Source organism: Ammospiza nelsoni, chromosome 2, assembly GCF_027579445.1.
Source record: "Ammospiza nelsoni isolate bAmmNel1 chromosome 2, bAmmNel1.pri, whole genome shotgun sequence".
In the NCBI taxonomy this organism is placed as follows: domain Eukaryota; kingdom Metazoa; phylum Chordata; class Aves; order Passeriformes; family Passerellidae; genus Ammospiza; species Ammospiza nelsoni.
Genome location: NC_080634.1, coordinates 51491146 through 51510060, shown reverse-complemented (window position 1 = coordinate 51510060; position 18915 = coordinate 51491146). Strand labels below are relative to the sequence as shown.

The 18915-nt window shown below is 38.8% G+C and overlaps 1 protein-coding gene across 2 annotated transcripts in view; it reads right to left on the bottom strand.

Moving 5' to 3' along the window:
- FRY (FRY microtubule binding protein) overlaps positions 1-18694 on the bottom strand; it is a 157405-nt gene extending 138711 nt beyond the window's left edge. For both annotated transcript variants that reach the window (XM_059492679.1, XM_059492689.1), the window contains exon 1: positions 18407-18694. In XM_059492679.1, the coding sequence (XP_059348662.1) occupies positions 18407-18476 (70 nt within the window). In that variant the 5' untranslated portion in view covers positions 18477-18694. The remainder of the gene's footprint in view (positions 1-18406) is intronic.
- Between the last annotated feature and the right edge of the window lie 221 nt (positions 18695-18915).

The following is an 18915-nucleotide window of genomic DNA, read 5'->3' as shown; positions in this document are numbered from 1 at the left end:
ATATTGCTGGATGATGTGGATGATGGGTCTTCTGTGCAATGTACACATATGTATGAAAACCTGAGTGTGTTGTGATGCACTTGCACAAACAAGCAATACTTTATTACCAATGTATAAAAAGAAACAGCTTCTAGTTCTCCTGACATAACACTGTTCAACCAACTAAGAGTTGGTTTTGTACAGCTTTGTTTATTTCATGCCATATTATAGATGTCATGTCTAGTTATGTTTCAAAGTGTGGTACTACAAAGGAAAATCTTTAAAACTGTACTTGCTTTCTTGCTTTCTGGTGCACTTGATCTACTATATGGGTGCCTTTTAGGGAAAGTTATAAATTTAGCCACCTACCATCCAAATATCAAACTTAATCTAGCTATCCAGGCTCTGGGAAAATTGAGACCGACATTTCTAGGTGATCCATCAAATCCTTCTTAGATTCTTATCTTAAGATAGAATAAATCACTTTCTAGAGGTGCCTATAACTCATTCAGTGATTACTGAAAGAGAACTGACAACAAAGATACCCAAACTTATTAGTGATGACTCTCAATCTTAAATCTGTAGACTCTTCAAGAGCACCTTGTATGGATTAAACTGCACTGTGGTGCATTTTAGCTGCTGCTGGCTCAAATTCTTGGCCTTGCTTATGTGGGTGGAAAATGGCTCAACACCAGCAGTAAACCAAGCCACAAGCTGGATCTGTGGACTGGCAAGTGAAACTATCACAAACCAAGAAGACTTTCACGAAATTCTGTAAAGCTTTCTGTGATGACACCACAGGAGGGATTTCTCTGAATAAAGACTAACATGAGAAAGACATCAATTCATGTTTCCTCTACAGTGGAACACACAAAGTAACATCTACACAAAGAAAAATGAAGGAAAAAATTTTGCAGCCAAAATCTGGATTAATATTCATTATCAATCCCCTACACTATGTCTGATTGAATCACTAATGTCATTACTTAATACTGACAGCAGCAGCAGCACACTCATAACATTGTCTATCTTCCATATTCAATGCTTTCTGGCCTCTGCTTACAGACATCTTTTCTTAGCCACAGACCATTATGATGCTATTGTACCTACTAACCCTTTATTACGTTACATTAACAATTCTTTGAAAGTGGGTTCATTTGCTTCTCAGCCACTAACCTAAATGCAAATGTTTGCTGCTTTGGTAGGCTGTGGCTCCAGGATATAAATACTTTTTGTGGTGTCTGAAATACAAGATAATGTATTTTACCATCTACATGAGCTCAGTGAAGGTTTCTGAAAGTTTGGCTTGAGTGCAGCTGCCCACTGAGAAACTTTCACTTGAACAGGTAAGTGGAGTGCATGGAATTTAGCTGCTGTCCAAGGGACCTTCTGCATGACCAGTCAGCTGCAAATACCCAATACAACATGGACAGGACATTGCTCTCATGCTGGTCAGTGGGCCATGACAGAAAAATCTTTCCATGCATTGAAATATCTAAATGTGTTGGAATGCCAGAAATATGTTGCTAAATTTGGAGAGGAACAGGCACCTACAGAAATGAACTCTGTGTAATTTAATTATGAAAATAAAGAAAGAATCCTAGGGTTCACAATGGATGTTTCAAATAAACAGCTTAAACCCTGCAAAAACAGAGCAACTCATTAGAAAAACCAAAGAGCCTAATCAAATCTGAAAATAATAAAAATATGCTTTTTATAGTATATTCAAAGGGAAATTCAGTATTCCTGAGGGTTGGGATAAAACTAATGTTGTATCAGATTTTCTCAAGTGTCAGCAAGGGCAATCCAGGCAACCACGGCAGAGCTGGCCTGATATTCATCCTGGAGTGGCGGCATTTGATTAATAAAGAAGCAAAGTATGATAATACAATGCCATAATCATAGGTTCATGGAAAGCAAATTTTATTAAATTAACCACATCTTTTTATGAGATTATAAATTTGGTTAGCAAGGCTGAAAGTGTAGTCTTGCATTTTTGCTTGGCAATTGGACTGGTATTTTACCAAACTGTAAAATCTACATTCACAACCAATATAGATTAAAAGATAGGTAATATCTATGAATTAAAGAAGAATCATACTGTAATGAATGTACTTCTAGTGGAGGTACAGAGACCAGTTCTTGGTTCTGTACTATTTATCATTACTGGTAATGACATGAAAGAAAAACTTTTCTACAAAGTTTACAGGCAAAAAACCAATTAAGGGTGACAGAAAAAATAGCAGAAAAAGGCCCTTCTACTCTGTTTGAATAGCATTTGAAACATTAATGCAAGCAAATAATACATGAGATACTAATTCTAACCTATGGGAGATTGCATAGCCAGAAACCAGGCCACACAGACAGAAGGCAGCTTTCTCTTCCTGGGAAACACTGATGATGAAAAAAGGCCTGAGACCAGGATGACTAATGTGCTGGAAACAGGCTGCTATTCTTGTGACCTGAAGAGCTATGGAGAGCCTTTTCAAGCGGTATGTAAAAAAGCAAAAGCAGGAAGCCCTACTGCTTCATTGTCAGTGGCTCTGCAGCCACTGCTGGATGCTCAGTCCTGTTCTGGTATCTGCAGCTTGAGAAAAGACACTGGAGAACTAGGGAACATTTGGGAAAGGTGAGAAATAACCCATGACTGCAAAAGTTGCCTTGAAGTTCAGTTTAATTTGATCATGAAAAAGTTATACCATCATATCTAATGGCAGAAATTTGCACTTATTGCTTCTTCAATGGCACCTGCTTGCAAAAGGTATTCCCTGGAACCTCTTATCCCCAAACACCTTTTTTAGACAGCCCAGGCACTCAGGCAAATCCAAAATGTGATTCATTACAATAAACATGTCTAAAGCAGCTCATCTTAACTGTACCCCTGTACCTCTTCACTGGTTATCAGGAAAATCAGGCTTGATGTGTAAGATGTAAAATATGCCTCGCTAAGGATGCCTGAAAGTTGAGTGAGATAACTTCCATGCCCATTAAGCAGGAATATCAGGAATACAAATTTGCTAAGCGACAGATTTTTGTCCAGCAACATCCAATGTCTAGAATTTTCGAGTAGACAAATGCATTAAAGAAGTTAAACATAAAGGAAGGAAAATTAACTGTCAGAATGCTATTAAGTCTGGTGCTGATTATTCCATTACTGGGAATTTTAAATTAAGATTTTTTTTTCAAGATGTGCTTTGTCTCAAACAGAAATTAATTCAGAGAAGCCATAAAGCCTGTTCTATGTGCAGCACAGATTGGATGACACAATGTTTTTTCTGGTTGTATAATTTATGACTTGTTGAATATATTAGTAGAAAACATAGTTCTGAGAACAATCTCTCATTGGCAAAGCTAGGATACAGATGTTGTAAGAAGGATTCTTACAACAATATCTCTAATCATGATAATACCAAGAAGCAGAAGTCTGAATTCCTATTAGTACTTGATATCAAGTATCAGTACTTGATTTCTCTTTGTACATCCAGGTACAAATAGCAATCGTATAATCAGAGTATCAAAGTTGTGGCTCCTAAAGGGGCATAAGAGCTCAGAAGAAAAACACACATTTCTAGCACTAAGCAAACAGGCCTGAACTGCTCTGTTAGAAACCTCTGATTCTCACTGCAGAAAGACATTAAAACCAGAAGAATACTGACCTCAAGATGCGCAAATGGTTTTGCTATAGGTATGTAATCAGAGAGCTCAAAGTGAAGAGTACAGGCAATTTTGCCAACACTCTTCCATGACCTGTGATCTTACCATAAATTCCATTAGTTACAACAACAAGATGTTATTAGGGGACACAGCCTTACATCAAAAACAATGACAAGCTATATTAGCATAATGGGTTATTATTCCCAGATCCATGTGATCAGTACTCCATGGCAACCCAATGATAATGAATGCCTTTGTCAGGAAGAAAGCATGTACAAAACTATACAAAGCATGAACCTCAGGCACCTGAAATGGTACAGAAGGCTGGTAACATATTAAGAATTTAAACACCAGCATTGACATTTCTTTCCGTATTTACAAAGGAATTTTCCCCATGTTGTCAGCCAATCATTGCCTTTGTGGGGACATGGCACTTCCAGGACACTTCTGCTAAGGGCTTACCAATTAGGAAGCTGAATGCTTAAAATCAGCCTGTGGAACAGAAACCATAAAAACTTACCCAAATGATAAATCACTTGAATAAATCTGGGTAAAATTTGCTGGTCAATTTACTGGGTAAAGCATGATCTCAGAACAGGATCCACAACAGCCAACACTGCCTTAGATATATCCCCACAGCAGCCTCTCACATTGTTGGGCCACTTCGAATGTTCAAAGCAGAACAGAGAAACAGCTCCTCTCCTTTTCAGTTTGGCTGTAATTGCTTATGTAACAGCTTAATGGCTAAAAAATTCACCCCGAATGTGATAGTTTGGGGTTAAATGCTTAATTAAACTTCAAGGTTTTGAAATATCACCTTTGACCTTTAAAATAACTTCATCTAGAATAACTAATACAGTAATTTTAAAATTACGTTTGGGGTGGTTTTGTTTTGTTTTGTTTTATTGAACTCAATCTAGTTCCAATTCCACTGATGTAAAAAATTAAATACTCTCTAGTTTCCCATGAAGCCCTTAGGACAATATTCAGCTTTCTAAAAATGCTATTCAGTATATCTTACTTAAATTATGAGTGCAGATACTTATTACATTTTCAGGACACCATGCCAGTTCTTCTACAGTTTACAGAAAATCATAGCTATCATTTGAATCCAAAATGCATATGACTGCATGATTCAAAACAGAAAAAAGAAACTGAAAAAGATTGCCATTGAGCACACTGATCACTTGTGTATGATGACATTTAATGTTCACTGGTCACTTGTGTTTAGGAAGTTTAATGACTGAAGACCATTTTCTGTATTAATGAGAAAGACACAATTTGTTATTTATATTTACACATACACAGTAATGTAGAGATTTGAACCTTCTAGCCACATGTTTAAAGCTCTGCTCATTATAAAGCAGACAAACACATCCAACCCAATAAATGTAAACAATACCAACTTGACATGTCTTTTCTGGATTTAATATTATAAAAATGAAAAAATTTTAACAAAAAGTCACGCCCCAAGGATATTGTCATAATACAAATGGAATTTTTAAAATGCATGACATCTCAGGCTTTAGGGAAGTTTACCAATTTGGTTGAAATTTGTAAAGTAAGTGTGCTACTTGTGCAAGAGGTTCTGAAAATTATGCGCCTCTTTGTACTTAATTGAGAAAAATGCTTGATTAAAGTCAGTGGTAGCAAGTTTGAAAAAACTTGCTCATTACCTTGCAGGGATAGATTCTTTTATGCAACTAGGAAATTACTGCTGAAATTAGTAACAGAATTTATGGTGATCTAGAAACAATGGTATTAATATTAGGCAGATAGTCCTTCTAAGTATCTATTAATATCAAAGCACATTATTAATTCAAATAAATATCTAACTTGACAGCAGTGTGATGCTTCCATTTTACTCCTTAAAGGACTACTGCTTGTCCTCAAATAAATGAAAAACGCTTACTTGTAAATGCCATTCTCAGAGCTCCACTGTAGCAGTAAGTCACCTGAAATTCTCACTTTGGGCAAAACAGAGCTGGGAATTAGCCCAGGAGCAGCTATGCATATACATGGACCTTCTGTCACTGCAGCTGCAGTGAGAAATCCTGTTTCTCCCCTTCCAGTGAAGAGCTGGCCCTCACACTGCAGTTTAAGGATGTAGCTGGTCTTGTTTTTTCATGTTTTAAAAACAAAGTTTATCTTAAAAGACATTTGCAGATTCACATGGTAAAGAAGTTTCCAGATTTTTACTCTAAATAATCCCTTATTTCACTTGAATTTTTTTTCTCTTTCTCATTACTAATACTTATATACTTCAATGTGTGTACATATACCTAAATGTCACAACATGCTATTTATCTTCTTTCAAAGCCCTGATGAGATAAAGTAAAGCCGAGAGTCCATCCCTACACAACTGCGTAGCTCAATCTAATGTGATAACAAACCATCCACAAGGATACTTTTAATATCTACAGTGCCTCATGCCAGTTTTTAACACATTGCTTTTAAGACTATTATGCTTGAATGTATGCTGAGTGACACTCAAACATTCCCTAATGCCCAAACATACAGTTTGTTTCTTCATTCAGCTGAGAATTGTCAAAAGTGCCCAGATCTGTCTGACACCCTCCCCTGGGAGATGCTACTACAGACTAGTTTTTATTATAAGGTTAGACATTACCTCCTGTACTGGAGAAGTCCATTAGGAAGTTACCTGCTACTGTATTACAAGAAATAATAAATGGAATAATAAGCTGAGAGGACATTTCTTTGTACATCTGTGTGCTTTCCACTGTGCTGCATTACCTCATTGGACCCAGGCTTTCAGAAGTGAGGTAATAGAGAGGATGTATGATTAATCTGATGCCAAATGAACCAACTGTTGACCCAGTTACCTTAACAGCATGCACTAGGGACTTGCTGTTCTCCTCACCTGATAACATTTAACACTTTATGTCCACCTGAGCACTAAGGTAAAGCATGGTATACCCTGTATGCTGGAATGATGTGCTATAAAGCAAGGATGTAGGATGGAAATCAGTTCTCATGCACTGCATTCTGCTCTTGGGAGGGGATTTCTCTGTCTATCACCTCCCCATCTCCCCAGCTGCTCCCTTCTTACTCCATCCCTACAATCTGCTGTCTCCTCATGGCTGCGTCTTCCTCACTTCAGGCTCCCTATTCCAGTTCCAGACTCCCATGAACTGTTCTCCCATCTAAACATTGCTCATCTCACCCTTCCAGCCCTCTTAACTCCATCCTATTCCTCCTCCCATCCCTATCCCTTCACCCACCCCACTCCAGCATCCCCTTGGTTCCATCTCATACCAGGCACTCTCAATTTCCACTCCCACCATCTAGGAATTATCAGTTCCTCTACTTCTGATTCCTGCCCCATGACCCCCTGCCCCTTCTCCTTTCATTCCCACAGGCTCTTTGCTGGGCTTTTATTGCAGATTCACCCCCTTGTGTCCTCACTTTCTTTGTGCAGTCACTGTACAGAGGCAGTTGGCTGTAAGGTCTCTGTCCCCCAACCATTCCCAACAAGATAATTTTTAACATGTACAAACAACAGGGTTTATTTGGCATTTTCTCATTATTAGAGCAGGTAGAACCATTTCAGCAGAAAATTCTAAAATTCACCTTCAGGGACATTAAGTTTAGAAGTGCTTCAGCCCAAACTGCAGAGCTCAGGAAAAGAGGGGATTTACATTAAAAAAGTAGGCAGAGCAATATAAACACAATCACTAATTTTGTTTAATTTTTAAAAAATAATATTCCAACCTCTTTATGTTATCAGTTTTTAAAAGTTCATGAAAACAATAATTCAAATTATTTCAGTCATTTCAGTTGCTGTGGAGGTCTGCAGGTTCCTGTAACACTCACTTCTACCTGTCCTATCCCTTACTGCTTGAATATGTGACAGACAAATGAGTAAAAACAATCAACATTTTTAACCTCACATTCCCTTTGAAAATATTTTAATCTTCCATTACATATTTCTTAAAGATTCACCAGGGACACACTGAGACTTTGCTTAATTTACTACAAACCCTGATGACTTCTGTATTTCAAAAAGTGATACATTTCAACTTCTGATTCCCAGAAAATCAGAAATTCTCTTGATCAAACTCTCATCCCAGTAAAGAATACATACACTGTTCTGTTCCATTTTCCTGCCTATGAACAACAGAACAAAAATCAAAATAACCACCTAGCTTTGGATCAGATGGCACACAGATAAAGGGTGGGGTGAGCTTATTATCTGCCTTTATAGAAAAAAAATACATCTAAGTAATTTTCTCCTCATTTAAGACATCAGTAGCAATAAATATGCATGCTGTGGAATTTTAAAACAATCCAATGACATTTCCATATGAAAATTACTACTTACTGTCAATTAAAAATCTCCTTATATATATTAACTGGCTAAGTCATGATTTACATGTCACTTGGCTACCAAGAGAGTGAAGGAAAAAAGGTTCTTCCAGTACAAAAATAGAAGACAGGGCTTCATTTCCAGATCTAACACAGGACACGTGTTTCTCAGTTAATTTCTCTGTTTTGATTTGCCCAGGAATAGCAATAAAGCAATCCTTCATATTCAGGTAATAATGCTGGAAAAATTCCAATCTGTAAAGCTTCCAGATGGGAAGCACTGTATGAATATTATTATAATGGAGACCATTGCAACCAAGTTATTTGCAGTGGTTTCCCTGCACTTTCCCTGAATTAATGAATGTCAATTTGCATCTGGTGAATGTAGTTTAAAATAGGCAACAAGGAGTTTTGTGTGCAATCCTCTCAGAGGTGTGACTGAAGCTGGTTTCACAGCTGGGGTATTTATGAAGGCTGCCAGAGAAAGGATTTCCCAGCGTCTAAGAAGGCAGGAGGCTCATGCAGCCATTTTTCAACATCTGAGATTCCCTCTTCACTGTCAAGCAGCCTCAATTTGCAAATTAATACAAACATAAGCATCTTTAAGAATTATACCCTGCTCTGAATTGTTCTGAATGTGGTTAACCTGTCCAAAAAAAGGCAGGCAGGCAGACAGACTGAATAGTTTTGCTTCCACAGGAAAGCTATCTAAAACAATTCCAGTTACCAGGGAATGACTACTTTCAGCACTTGGTATCTCAGTAATGTGCAAAGAATAAACCTCATTATGAAAACACACAACAATGCATTGCTGTAAGTATATGTAGAAACCCGCCCTGCAAACTTCTCAAGGGAGAACTTCGACAAGAACTCTACCCAGGTAGCCTTCTGACTAAAAATCCAAATTACTCCATGCATTTAAAAGCATTCATAAATAATAATCAGAAATGCAGTAAGAAAGGTAATTCTGTATATTGTATTCAACAAAACTTGTTCAAGGAAAACAGTATCAAAACAAACCGATTTAGAAATTGACATCCTTCGAAGTTTAATTTGAGACTCTTCAAAGTTACAGAGAGAGAAGAGATAGACTGAGATCAGGAAAAACTGTTACCATAATGACCATAATCTCTCCATTATGGGAGAATTCCTTCGAACCAGGATCTGTCAGACTTCTGTGAGTCTGACAGATGAGCCACGTACTAGTTAAGAATTCAAGGGAATTCATTAGTCTCCCAAAGTCAAGCTTTTCAAAATAGAACTAAAACCACCTGCAACTTCATGATTATAAATAAAATCAAAATCTGATGCATTCTCTCGATCATCTCTTGTCTGATACTAATCCATCTAACGTCTTCACATTTTGGCCGTACACAAACTGTGATTTCTCACCCCCTCACTGACTAGTGAAAAACCACAGCAGTCTCTCAACTTGTAGGCATTAGCACTACATGTGATGACTGCAAATTTCTGAAAGAATAGAAAGTATCCAGGATAAAGACTGTACAGCATGTCTCTCAAAAGGGCCTCCCTTTTTTTTTAATGTGTGAAACTTCTCTCCTAAGGCTCCAATCACCTAATTAAGCTCTTTATCAGCAATGTATTCCCCTAGAGAAACATGATACTGTCACCATAGTGATCCCACAGTATTTACAAAACAGCACTCAGATTTCTCTTCAAACCAATGTCCTGAAAAAAGCCCCAAATTCTCTCTTCTGAGACATGACAAAGATGAATCTCTTAGGCACCTCTAATACCAGTTGTGTCAGATCTTATATTATGCACAAACATCAATATTTTGGGGAGCGTCTCTATATTTGTGATCTCTCATTCACACAGATAAGGCAGCAAGTGGATTCAGCAACTAAGTGAAACTACTGCTACTTGGCTGCGAGCAAATTAGGAAGTCAGTGTTTCTCAGATGTGTTTGATTCAGTGGCTTGTTTTAGCAAGCTCTGCTGTCTGCTGTGAAAAGAAAAACTCTCCATCCCTCAGTTTTGAATGTGACTATAATTGGCAATATATAGAAGACCATAAATATGTAAGGAATTGCCAGGCTTCTCTGTAGTTCCTGTGAAGAAGAGAGTCTGCGCTTCTGAACTCTGACCTTGAAGGTCCACATTCCTCCCTTTGAGACGTGCCATATCAAGGGGAACTCCAGAACCTGGCAGACAGAGGCCAGAGAGACCATCTTGCTCTTCAAGAAAGAGGCAGAAGTGCCGCTCAGTACTTCGATCCACTATCACTAAATTCCCTGCTGCATTCAGTGATGGGTCCACATTGCCCTTGTTCAGTCTTTTACCACTAAGGAAGCAAGAGTAACTCTCCTTCTTGACTTTGATATTCCTTGCAAGGCCCACCTCCAGTTGCATTTTGAATTTCCAAACACTGTCCCTGCATGCTCAGGCAATGACTATAAATTTCTTCTTTGCAGCCAAATCACAATTCTGCCTCAGATATATCACCTTTTTCAGAGTGGAGCTCAGCCAAGAGGTCCCTGATAAGCCAAGCCAGTCGCCTCATACTCCTGCTTGCTTCCTTTCTCATCCATTCTTGTTCTTGGAAGATGCTGACCTCAAAGACCTGTCAGCTTTCCTAAGTTTCTTTGCCTTTTAGAGCTGTCCTTCATGAGATCCCCACTATAGTTTCTGAAATCTCAAAAACTGAAATCTACTCTCCTTAAGTCCAGGGTCTCTACACAGCCACCCTTTCCCTACTCTCCTCAGGATTTGGATCTTCAGTCATGTCTTCCATGTTAATGGGTAACAGACCCAGTTGCACTTCACCAATTTGGTATATTGCAATTCAAGAAGTTACTTCCAACATTTTCAAGAAATCTTGACTGCTTGCAACCTACTATTTTGCACTTGCAGCAGACATCAGGAAGTTCAAGTTTCTCATGTGAACCAACAACAATTCATGAACTTCCTCAAGTTGTTCAAAGTTGTTTCTACACTTCCTCACCCTGATCAATGCCCTGTAACATATTCCCACCATCACCCTGTAACACTCCAAGTCATCTGTTCTTTTCCTGACCCACAAACTCTCCAGCACACTGTCACACATCCAGCACACTTCCATCCCCCAGAAGAGCTCCAGATCCGTAAGGAGTTCCTTCACAAAGGCAGCAACTTCCACTCCCTATTTCCGTGCAGGTCCTCAAGAGCTTCTAAGGATCCATCCATCACGGCATTCCAACAGAGTGAGCTGTTAGCGCCCAGCTTGCTGCTGGTGTGACATTGTAACTTGTGACTGCATGTAGCACTTGGCTTCCTCCTTAGTGTTTTCCAGAATGCATGAATTTGTATACATACATTTAATGTATGCATACAACATATAAAAGACTGTCTCTCCACCCTGTTCTACAGTTTAATATGTTTCTCTTATTCCCTTTGCCCTACATCCTTTGCTTTCCACTCCTGTTCACTGTCACCTAACTGAACTATGGGTCATAATCCCCCTCCACTGGCACCCGTAGTTTCCAGCTGTCAGCAGGATGATGAGCCAGTCAGCAGATGTTTTCTACTGCTTTGTCAAACTAGTGAATATCCTTCTATTTGCATTCTTAAAAATATAAACCATTCAAGAACTTAAAATATCTTCCTGATAGAGCTATTGCCAAGTTTGAACATTATGTTTACTATTCCTTTTAGCTAGATGCAATAGACAAAGGATTCAGAAGAAAGAAAATTTGAGGAGAAGCAATTTTATTTCTGTGAACAATTGATTCTAATCTAGTTTAGGTAACTGCAGTGACTGAAAAATTACTGACTTACAAATAACTCAGCTACTTATCTCTGTGAAATTATTCTGCACTCCAAATTTATCACGGAAACAATGGCAACAACTTCACTGCTGATGCTCTGAAAAGAGGGATGCAAAAGCTAGATTTGTCTCCCTCCTGGAGAAAGAACTATTATTTATAAGCAGGCATAGGTACAGGAGTCACCATTAAAGTAAAGATGATTTACCACACAGTTCCAGCAGCCTAATAGCAGGAATCAGCCAAAACTGCCTCCCACTCCTAGTAGTGTACCCTCATCCCCTTTCTCATGCTGACACCAGCATCCACACCATTTTAGAAAGTTTAGCTTTCAGGATACTAACTCTGTGGGTAATGAGGGTGGCAGAGAAGGGGTAGGAGAATGGCGAGAGGAGTAAGACACTGGGGTGAGACTGTCCCTCCCAGTCACAGCTACTGCAATGCCATATGTGCCATTCATGGTTCCAACACCCTCAGGAATTCAGTCTCTAGGGCTACCAACTCACAGCAAGGGTCTGTAGTTTCTGACTGTTTAGAAACTTAGGAATGAAAACAGAAAATAAAGTTGGAGAAGCACGTGCCACTGTAGTTCTCCACTGTAGGTGTAGAGCCTGCTTCCTACTGACTCCAAGTCAATACACAGAAAAGAGTTAAGCTACTAATGCAATGAGTGTATCAAAAGCGGAGAAAATAGAAAAGCATTGTTAAGTAGCAATTTAATATAACATATTAATATAACAACTTATATTCACCAGTATTACATTTGAAACACTATTGTACATTTTATACTCCTAAGGTATCCTGTTTATCACTTTCCTTATACCTATATATACTCCATTTTTCATAATTATAGTTTTTATATTTATATAGACATATAAAAATAAAAGGTACCACAGCTTATTCAGTGGTATGTTATATGAATAGAGGAAACATAAGAATTGTTAGTTCTTTTCCTGATCCTTTTGAATAACAACTAGCAATACTAGAAAAAACCAAGATGCTGGTATTTTGATAACAAGGATATCACAAATTAATCACTCATAGTGAATACATATAGTATAACAGAATAGTTTTGTTTTCACCACAAGTAAAATAATTAGAGCCTTCATGGAATATCTACCAGTAACTAACAAAGCCTAGTTTCCAGGTCATCTAATATTTTGGTGTTTTGAAGTTTGACCAGAAAAACTTATGCACTATATTGCAGTCAAAGCATTTGTAGATTTTTACTGCAGCAATTCAAACTTTTTAATGACAAGGAAACTCATTCTACAAATCAATTGAATCTTGCAATAAAGCATTTATGATTTTCTCATCCTTTTTTCCCTCCAAGTATGGTAGAAACGCTTCTGGAATGTCCTCAATAGAGTAGCAAACATCAAAATTAAAAAAAAAAAAAATTTTAAAAGAGTTCTCATGTTCCCAAGGTAGTAAAACTTTCACTTTCCCTTACTTCTGAGAAGAACCATGTCAAAATGCAAGTTCTAAAATGGGTCAGAACATGAAGAGCCTAAACATTGTGGTTTGCTACCTTTCCCTTTGGATCAAACCAAATACAAAGAGAGTTCCTGGGCGATAACAGTCACCATTATCAAGCAAGACACTACTGCTGACAGTCACAGACTACTTAGAGCTGAAGAATCCACTATGTACCCTCCCTTCAGGCTCAATGGACAGAGCAATCAATCCCCTTCACCTAGCACAACAGCTTGAATTAGTGGCATGCCTTGTTCCAGGCAGACTCAGCTGCCAAGACACAGCAGATGCTACACCTTCGTGCCCAGGGCTCCCCAGAGGCAGCGGCAGTGCAAGGGCCAGCTCTCTGCAGGTGAGTCAGGGTGACACCTCTGGAGCCAGCAGGACACACGGGTCCCAGCTTCTCCATCTGCTCACTGCAGCCACTGGCCCTGTCCCTTCCCCAGCTGCTTCAGGCAAGAACTGCTCCTCTCCATGCAGGGTGAGCTTGCAGCACATCAGCTTCTGGAATCAGGTTATTTGGGCCTGCAAGAGTATGGATGCCAGAGCAAGAGAGGGGGGAAGGTTCTCCTTGTTCAGTGAATGTGTTTGCCTAAGTGGGCAGTAGGAAACAGGAAGGAGCCTCTTCCCTTGATTGGTATCTTGCTATAAATCTCCAAGTCTGATAGCATGGTGTGCTCAGAGTATTCAGCCTTAAACAGGCTGTGTTTGACGGTAGAAAAGGGAACCTACCAAAATAGTTGTTATCACACTTATGCACATTAAAATCTTACTAGAAGATCAAAGAAATGCATCACAGACTTGGACATAACAAAGACTTTCAGTTAAGAAAGTGTCTGTGCCTTTCCCTTTTCTCTTGCTCATCGACACAGGACTTCATGAACGTTCCTGTAAAAAAGGCTGACTTTCATCAGCCTTGCGCATTACATTCATTTAATGAAATGTTCCTTACTAATTTCTTTTCCTGACATGGTAGGAACATATCTTAAGAGAAGGACAGAACATGCCTGACCATGTGGCAGTTAGCAACCCCCCACGTTTCACATCATCCACTGGGAAGTCTCTGCTGCCTGATGCTCTTTTGACCACAGAACCTGTTTGGATGCCAGCCCTGTGTTCAGCTCGGTGTGTGACCAGCAAGCTGTGGAGGAGCCAGAGATCCTGCTGGGAGCACTGTGGGATGTGAGCTGATGTGGGTGTCTGGGTGGTCCCAGGCCTGGGCTGTCCCTGATGTCACCAGCACTTGTAAAGAAGAAGGAGCTTTTGACAGCTGCCACGGGACTGGGCACACAGGGCACACAGAAGGAGCACACGGTGCAGCAGGAGGACTGAGCAGAGGGCTTTGGACAGCACAGAGGGGAAGAGGATGATGGCGTGAGGATTTTGATGTGGATGTTGGCTACTGTGGAAGAAGGCAAAGAAGTCTGGCCGTGGAAAAGAGACCTGAAGTCCTGATATTAGAAGAGTCCTTATGCTGAGTCTGCATTGAACACAAGTCTGCAGAAAACCCCCTTTCTATTCAAAGGCAGATAAACAAGCATTGCAATCCTCAAAATCAGGCCCTGTTCTATAAGAAGTGCCAAATATAATATTCCCTATGTAGAATATGCAATTTCACTTTGTTACACAGAAAGAAACCTTAAAACCTATCTCTAGTAACTGTGAGACAAAGAAATGCAGCTTCTACAAGCCCACACAGGAGCTGGTTTGTGAGAGCACGAGTGAGCCATCTACCTGTGCCATTTAGATCCTTCTACAGAATCCTTTCCTCCAATACACTTAATTGCTGATCAGATCTAGGAACTGCAAAAGGCAGGATTTATTATAGACTTTTCTGCAGTTTATAATGATGCTACTTTAAGTTCTTGTAGCTAGATTTCAAAATTTCTGTTCAAATTTTTTTTTTGAACTGTGACTTTGCAAAAGACATTTGGAAATTAAATACAGAATAAATCTACCTTGTTCATTCAAAAAAGTAAAAAAAAATAAAGGAAAGATCAGGCTTCAAATTCTTAACATTTGTATTAATGTATTATGCTTTGAATAAATTACAAATGTTTATTTATAAAATGCATTTTGCACTATTTCCACAACAAATCTGAGGAAGACTCTTGATTGTTCTAGTTTTGGTAAGTCCTATTTTATTCTTGTCAGCTTATTGACCTCAATGGGCCAAGTAAGTACCACTCATCTTGTGCTGACATAGCTATTTTAGCAGTACTTTCAAAAAAGAAGTAATGCAAATGATTAATGCAGTTGTTGACTAATGCAGCACTGATGAAAAACGCTCAAATATTTAAGAAAATATAAGAACACATGAGATGGGTAAAAAGGCCCCTTAGATTATTCTTATTTTCCAACCAGAGAACCCCCCGTTCTGATTCCATCTCCAACACAATGCAGGAATATTTTCCAGACAGCACGACATGCACAGTACCTTATGGACACATGCAGAGCAAAAGTCTGTCTTGGGAACTGCACAAAGGAGTATTTTGAGATCTCTCAGTTTGATGGGATGGTTTGAAGGCCAGACTGTGACTTAGCTTTTTTTATCCCCCAGGAAGAAGGGTGCAGGCTCTCTGAGAACACCCCAGAGACTGTATCACACTGTGCTATCCTGACTGCAACAGTTAAAGTGAATTAACCCCACGGTCCATAAATTACCTGCCTCCTCAGCTGGGTGATGAACATGCAAATGCAAGCAGCATGCTTGGTGAACACCTCAGCGAGTGCTGTGTGACACTGAACTGAAATCCTGCCTGGCATGTCAAGAAGGCTAGTTTGTTAAACTCCTTAGATAGCAAAATCAGGGGAAAGTGTCATTCCAAGTAGAATAACTGAGTATATTTCATGGTATGGGCAACAGACATGGATGGCAATCTGCTAGAAAATGCTAATGTTCTGTGTAAGCCAAAACACAAATCAATGGAAAGATCTGGTTTTGCTGGGACTAAAAAGCCTGGGAAGGATAAATGCTGTTTAAACTGATGTTTCGAAGTGCCAGTTTGCAGAAACATACATGGACAGCACCTCTGCACTGTTAACACTGCAGCAAAATATATACTGTAGGAACCAAAGTTTTTTTTTTTTTAAACTGTATGTTTGACCTCTGGCTGCTATGTAAATGGCACATCATAATTCATGGCTTACTTCTGCTCTTGGGTGTGCAGACACAGCACCTATTCTCAGAAAAACATGCTCCCATGCATGCATGTGCAGGTTTCCCAGCAGTTTCTCAAGCAAAGGAAGTGTTTTCCTCTGCTCCACCCATCACATAGCAGAGCTGAAGAAAGCCCTAGGTTTTTTTTTTTTTTAACTCCCTACTGTCTTCTTATCAAATAGTTTGTTTTTCAGCTAGAAAACACACATTCAGATTCATGAACATACCAGATTTATGAACATACTCTTCCAGTACAAAAGCAAAAACCTCCAATTGACAACAAGTTTAAGGCAACCTGGGTTCATTTACCCTATTTCCTCCTACTGTTTCTTCAGACACAGTAGAAAGGGTGTTTATTCACTAAAAGAATGTCAGAAATATCTATTATTCATATACTGTTTCCATTTCCCTAAACTAGAACTTCGGGACTTCTAATTTCAGACTAGAAATACCTTTTCTATATTGAAATACTTAGTGTGTACTTCAAGAAAAAGGAAAAAGAAAAAAGCAGCACTTTAATCCTATAATGTAGTTGGTTTTATATTCTTAAGTGCTGGTTTTACTTCAAGTTACAGTAGGCTATTACAAAATTAATGCCATAACTGATTTGATTTCTGCACCATAAAACGCCTTGTTTTTCTTCTGTCATAAGCTGTGCCTAGCTTGTTATAAAATATGTGCTGTCACAATACACACTTATGTTCTCAGTATTAGATTAATATTAGTCCAAGGTAACTGAATCATAAAATTCTCTCCTAGTCCTTGTGGGATCACTCATTTGAATGAATATGCACTAAATATTTTTGTAGGAGGGCAGATAAGCAATGCTGTTTAGGTAATACTATTATTCCCTGGTGGCTTCACACTTGTGGTAGAAAAACAGATTCAAACAAGCACTACAGTGTTACTGAGGTTACAAATGACCTGGAAAAATACAGTTTCTATGGATGTAATTTAATGAATACAAGACTTGCATGTCACACATCTAACATAGTGTTTTGTTTATTTCTTTGCAGGTATAAGGTACTCTCCTTGTATTGAGCAGATCTTGCAATTCTTTTATACCACAGAATTTTTAAATGCTAGACTTTTATGCAGACATTTTTAAATTATAGATAGTAGGATGATCAGAACCTTATTTCACACGTAGCCAAGCTGGATTTTTCCAGAGACATTGTGTTCTATCTTTTAAAACCAGTTAAATATGGAGATTTAGCACTGTTAATAAAAGCGTATATAGAGGAGGAATATACTGTTCATGTACTTTAACTTAAAAAGCAAATTTCTGCCAGTGTTATCTCATCACCTTACCTCATCTGAATATATTTGCAAGCACTAAATTTTATTCAGACATCTTCATTACATAATATTGCCAAATCATCTATAGAGTAATTGATTAAAAAAGCAATGGAAATCAGGAACAGCAGTACTAAAAAGACTAAGGCAGACTAAAATGCTATTTGTTTACATTCTGCAAAACCCAGCCTGGATCAGATAAACAGATGGATTCTTTCTGGCTAGAAATATTGCATAAGATTCTCAAATTAAGCATAGAGGGTGGGAAGTGCAGCTATAAGCAATTGATGTTTTGCTTCCTGTCACATCAAAATGACTTTCAGACCTGAAGTAGAATAATTATATTTTGTCCTCAGTGCACAATTAATAAAAACCAACTTCTGAGCAATGCCACACCCTTGTGATTAAACATCATTTAAAAAAATATTTAGATAAAGTCTGAACAAATAAAACAAACATGTAGGCAGGAAATGTTGTTTGGAATGCACTCCCTGCAATGTACTGTTAGACCCAGAAAGCAGCCTAACTTCAGAATTCAATCAAGTAAAATCTAGTATAATCTCATTACAGCCCTTACAGTTAATGAAACCTACTTAAATCTCTGACATTTTGATTTTTAGAGCTGAAAAAAGCAAGAATTACTTGGTTTACACAACACAAACATACAGAAAGGTAAAATTCTATCCTTCAGGTTGCCCTAGCTATTTACCAAGCAACGCATAATATGAAAAGATTACTCTTCTGCTACTCACTATTGCTCCAGGATTTCAGTAAATATTTGATACTGATTTCAAAGAAGCCTGAATCCTGCTGGCTAGCCATGTCTGCTGCATACAAAGAGGCTTCTATAATTCTGAGCAGCTGAAGTGGCAGGTACTATGTATGTAGATGTGACTGTCACCAGTCAGTGATGTAAACGAGGGGTCAGAGGAGGAAATGAAGTCTCCGCAGATCCACTTCTTCCGTTCATGGTAGGTAAGCTCATTAAAAAAAAATAAAAAAAGCCTCAACAACGACAACAACACACCATGAGATTTTTGTCCTTTGCTCTTCCTTCGGGGCTTGTTCTTAATTCTAGCTGAAGAGTATTTAATTCCCTCGCCCCCTCAGCACTCAGTATTTTCATTTATTCCATTCCACAACCGGGCAGATTTCTTCTGGTCGGCGAAGGCACCCGCAGCAGCAGCAGCAGCAGCAGCAGCAGCAGAGCACTTGTTCCACCGGCACAGTTAGAGCGGCTTCCCGAAGGGTGTCGGAGCCG